Source organism: Nicotiana tabacum, chromosome 22, assembly GCF_000715075.1.
Source record: "Nicotiana tabacum cultivar K326 chromosome 22, ASM71507v2, whole genome shotgun sequence".
NCBI classification, from domain to species: domain Eukaryota; kingdom Viridiplantae; phylum Streptophyta; class Magnoliopsida; order Solanales; family Solanaceae; genus Nicotiana; species Nicotiana tabacum.
Genome location: NC_134101.1, coordinates 83,844,835 through 83,849,008, shown reverse-complemented (window position 1 = coordinate 83,849,008; position 4,174 = coordinate 83,844,835). Strand labels below are relative to the sequence as shown.

Genomic DNA, 4,174 nt, shown 5'->3' with positions numbered 1-4,174 from the left:
CTTTCAGACTAAAACAAGAGTAAAAAGGTAGTAATAAGTGGTCAAAATCCACACTTACCAACTCCCTCAAACTTAAGTCTTTGCTTGTCCTCAAGCAAATAAATTAGTTCCTACCACCTCAAAGTTAAAGGTCATTTCAGCGAGTCAATGGTAAGCTATTCATACTCAGTTGGGACCAACAATTACCCACACTACTCATGCATTATCAACAAGGTGACAAGTCACATATTCATGTAGATATAGTTCTAATGTGATATTTGAGCTTCAAGAATTGACTTTACTCATCAAGGACTCTTGTTCTATCATGTACGTCATGGTGGACTCCAAACTCTTCCTCCTCTACCTTCTATTTTCCAATCTCACTTAAAAATTTAGCACTCAATATTAAGATTCATGAAAGGTTCACTCTTCTCTCACAAGAGCATGTTACAAGTATGGCTTCAAGTACCATAGGCTTGCCCCTCATGTAGATCACCACTAATGTAAGCTCATTCTGTTTGAAATAAAGTCAGACTTCTTTCGGGTTGTAATGAAGTCTTTTGGATTAGGGTAGGTACTATATGGGTAAATGGTTATACCTTTCCCTAAGCACTCCACATTTTCATTTCTCGGCCGCAATTACCAATTCTTAGAGGCATTTTCTTTTTATTTGGGGGCTAGAGAGACTTGACATTACTCTTTCTTGTTCATTTCAATTTTTTCTCCATTTTTATGCTCATGTTAAGGATCATTACCTCCTTTTGAATTCATCAACCCCTCCCCCCTCCACTTATTCTCTTTTTTTTTGCATTTTATTTTTGTTCTTTTTCTTTTCTTTCCTTCACTTTTCATAGAGATCATTTCTTTTCTCTTTTTGTGCCTTGATCCCTTTTTCAAATTCCTCATCTCTCTCCCAAACTTATGCTTTAAGCCACTTACTTCACAAGAGTGTTAAGGAAATCCCGGTTGCCAAGAGAGGGTCACGACAAAATAGGTTAAGGCTTATAACATGGTTATCAAATAAGAAAGGATAGAGGCTCAAAGGGGGTTAAATAGGGATAACGACATTAGTTGGAAATAGAAAGATCAAACGGGCCAAGGAAAGCCTACAATCACTTCTCAAACCAAGCAAAACTTAGGATTTCGCCTTGAAACACATTCGAGGAAAGTTCTAAACCATTCGCACGGATACTTGGACTAGCAACAATTCGTCTCACCCCTCATGCAACAAGATCGTAGAAAAAGATAGAGTCAAGAGACTACAACAACCACATTCAAGTTTAAAGATCACTATGGTCCAATAAACCACTCGATGATTGCCAAAGTTAACTCAAGAGTCGCAAAGTCACTAACTAGAGTTATTTTCTTTCGACAACCTGTCTATAACCATAATCACGTAGTTAAGTGTGTTGGTACTAAATGAAGTATGATTAAATCTTCGAGAATGACTTGATTAGGACTTTCTATTCATCACTACTACTACTATTATTACATAAAAACAAAAACGAACTCCTTGCCTTAAGAAGGTTTTCTCGTCATCCATCATTGGGGCGAGTCACCTGGTTCAAACAAAAACTACCTTTGGAAAAAATAGTGACATTAAGAAAACGAAACGCTCATTATCTATGAAAGCACAAAAAAAACTACTTAACAAAACAAAAACTAAAATGGAAAAATAAAGAAGCTAATGGACAATAACTACTACTAACAACAACAAAAAACCCAGTTTGATCCCAACATGTGGGGTCTGGAGAGGGTAGTCTGTACGCAAACCTTACCCCTACCTAATGCAGGTAGAAAGGCTGTTTCCAATAGACCCTCGGCTCAGGAAGGGCAAGAAGAAGAATAGGGAAGCAAGGAAGGAAAATAGTATCCAATAATAGCAACACGGAATACAATACCTGAGGCAAACAAAACTACATACCGTAATAAAATCAAAGAACATGAAGGGAAATGCGTGCTACTAAGCCTATCGGTGAAAAGTATAAACTACCTACTAACCTTCTACCTTAATCCTCGACATCCACACCTTCTTATCAAGTGTCATGTCCTCAGTGATTTGAAGCAACGCCATGTCCTGCCTAATCACTTCTCCACAGTATTTCTTAGGCCTACCTCGACCCATCCTCAAACTCTCCATGGCCAACCTCTCACACCTCCTGATAGGGGCATCAATGCTTCTTCTCCTAACAAGTCTGAACCATCTCAGTTGCGACTCCCGCATCTTTTCCTCCACGGAGGCTACTCCAACTCTGTCCCGGATAGCTTCATTAATGATTCTATCTCGCCTGGTATACCCACACATCCATCTCAACATCCTCACCTTTGCTACTCTTATCTTTTGCACGTGGGAGTTCTTGACTGGACAACACTCATCCCCATACAACATAGTGGGTCGAACCACCACTCGATAAAACTTTCCCTTAAGTCTTAACGGCACATTATTATGACATAGAACACCGAAAGCGAGCCTCTGCTTCATCCACCCCCGCTCTGATGCGATGTGTGACATCTTCGTCAATCTCCCCATTACCCTGGATAATAGACCCGAGATACTTAAAACTCGCTCTCTTGGAGATAACTTGAGTATCAAGCTTAACCTCTACGTCTGCATCTTGGGTCTCACTGAATTTGCAATCCAAGTATTATGTCTTGGTTCTACTCAATTTGAAAGCTTTAGACTCCAAGGTCTGTCTCCAAACCTCCAACCTCGCGTTAACTCCGCTACGCGTCTCGTCTATCATCACTATATCATCAGTAAATAGCATGCACCAAGGCACCTCCCCTTGGATGTGATGCGACAATACATCCATCGCCAAGGCAAACAAAAATGGGCTAAGAGCTGATCCCTGGTGCAACCCCATCACCACAGGGAAATGGTCCGAGTCACCACCCACAGTCCTCACCCGAGTCGTAGCATCATCATACATATCCTTAATCACCCTAATGTACTCTACCGGAACGCCTCTAACCTCTAAACACCTCCACAAGAGCTCCCTCAGAACTCTATCATATGCCTTCTCAAGGTCAATAAACACCATATGTATATCCTTCTTCCTTTCCCTGTACTACTCCACTAATCTCCTTACCAGATGAATCGCTTGCGTAGTCGAATGCCCCATCATGAATCCAAACTGATTCTCGAAAATAGACACACACCTCCTCACCTTGGACTCCACCACTCTCTCCCAAACCTTCATAGTGTGACCCAATAACTTGATACCTCTATAATTGTTGCAATTTTGGATATCACCCTTGTTCTTATAAAGCGGAACCATTGTACTCCACCTCCATTCTTCGGGCATCTTCTTTGCCTTAAAAATAACATTAAACAGCCTAATGAACCACTCCAAACCTGCCCGCCCCGTGCTCTTCCAGAATTCCACTAGGATTTCGTCTAGCCCCGTTGCTCTACCCCTGTACATCTTATGCATCGCTCCTTCCACTTCCTCTACCGTAATCCGCCTACAGTACCCACAATCCCACCGACTCTCAGAGTGCTCCAACTCACCCAGCATAATGCATCTATCCCCTTCCTCATTCAATAGTTTATGGAAGCATGTCTGCCATCTTCTCCTAATGAGTGCCTCGTCCATCAACATTTTACCATCCTCGTCCTTGATGCACTTGACTTGGTCTAAGTCACGGGTTTTCCTCTCCCTCACCTTGGCCAACCGGTACAACCTCTTGTCCTCACCTTTTCCCGCGAGCTCCTCGTACAAACGAGAAAATGATGTGTTCTTAGCCATCATAACTGCTAACTTTGCCTCTTTCTTTGCCTTTATGTAACACTCCCGATAAGTCCTTTTTTCCTCCTCGTTTGTACTCTCTACTAGCTTCAAATAAGCAACTTTCTTAGCTTTCACTTTACCTTGAACCTCTCCATTCCACCACCAGTCCCCTATATGACCCCCAGGAGAACCCTTCGTGACCCTAAGACCTCTCTAGCAGCTACCCTAATGCAATCAATAGTCATGGACCACATACTAGACGCGTCCCCCATGCTCATCTAGGCTCTCATAGCCAACAACTTCTCCCCTAACTCCTGAGCTTTGTCCTTGGTCAAGTTACCTCACTTGATCTTAGGTTGTCTGCACCCCGCCCTCTTTCTCCTACTCCTCTTGATCTCCAGGTCCATAACTAGGAGCCTATGCAGAGTCGTGAGGTGCTCACTCGGGATGACCTTGCAGTTAGT

At 42.4% G+C, this 4,174-nt stretch overlaps 1 protein-coding gene across 1 annotated transcript; it reads right to left on the bottom strand.

Moving 5' to 3' along the window:
- Positions 1-1,803: 1,803 nt before the first annotated feature.
- On the bottom strand, positions 1,804-2,909 carry LOC142175957 (uncharacterized). Its single transcript, XM_075242968.1, has 4 exons — positions 2,689-2,909; positions 2,440-2,604; positions 1,981-2,267; positions 1,804-1,880 (listed from the first exon to the last, which is right to left on the bottom strand). Exons 1-4 carry the CDS (start codon positions 2,907-2,909, stop codon positions 1,804-1,806), a joined length of 750 nt encoding a protein of 249 aa, XP_075099069.1.
- Between the last annotated feature and the right edge of the window lie 1,265 nt (positions 2,910-4,174).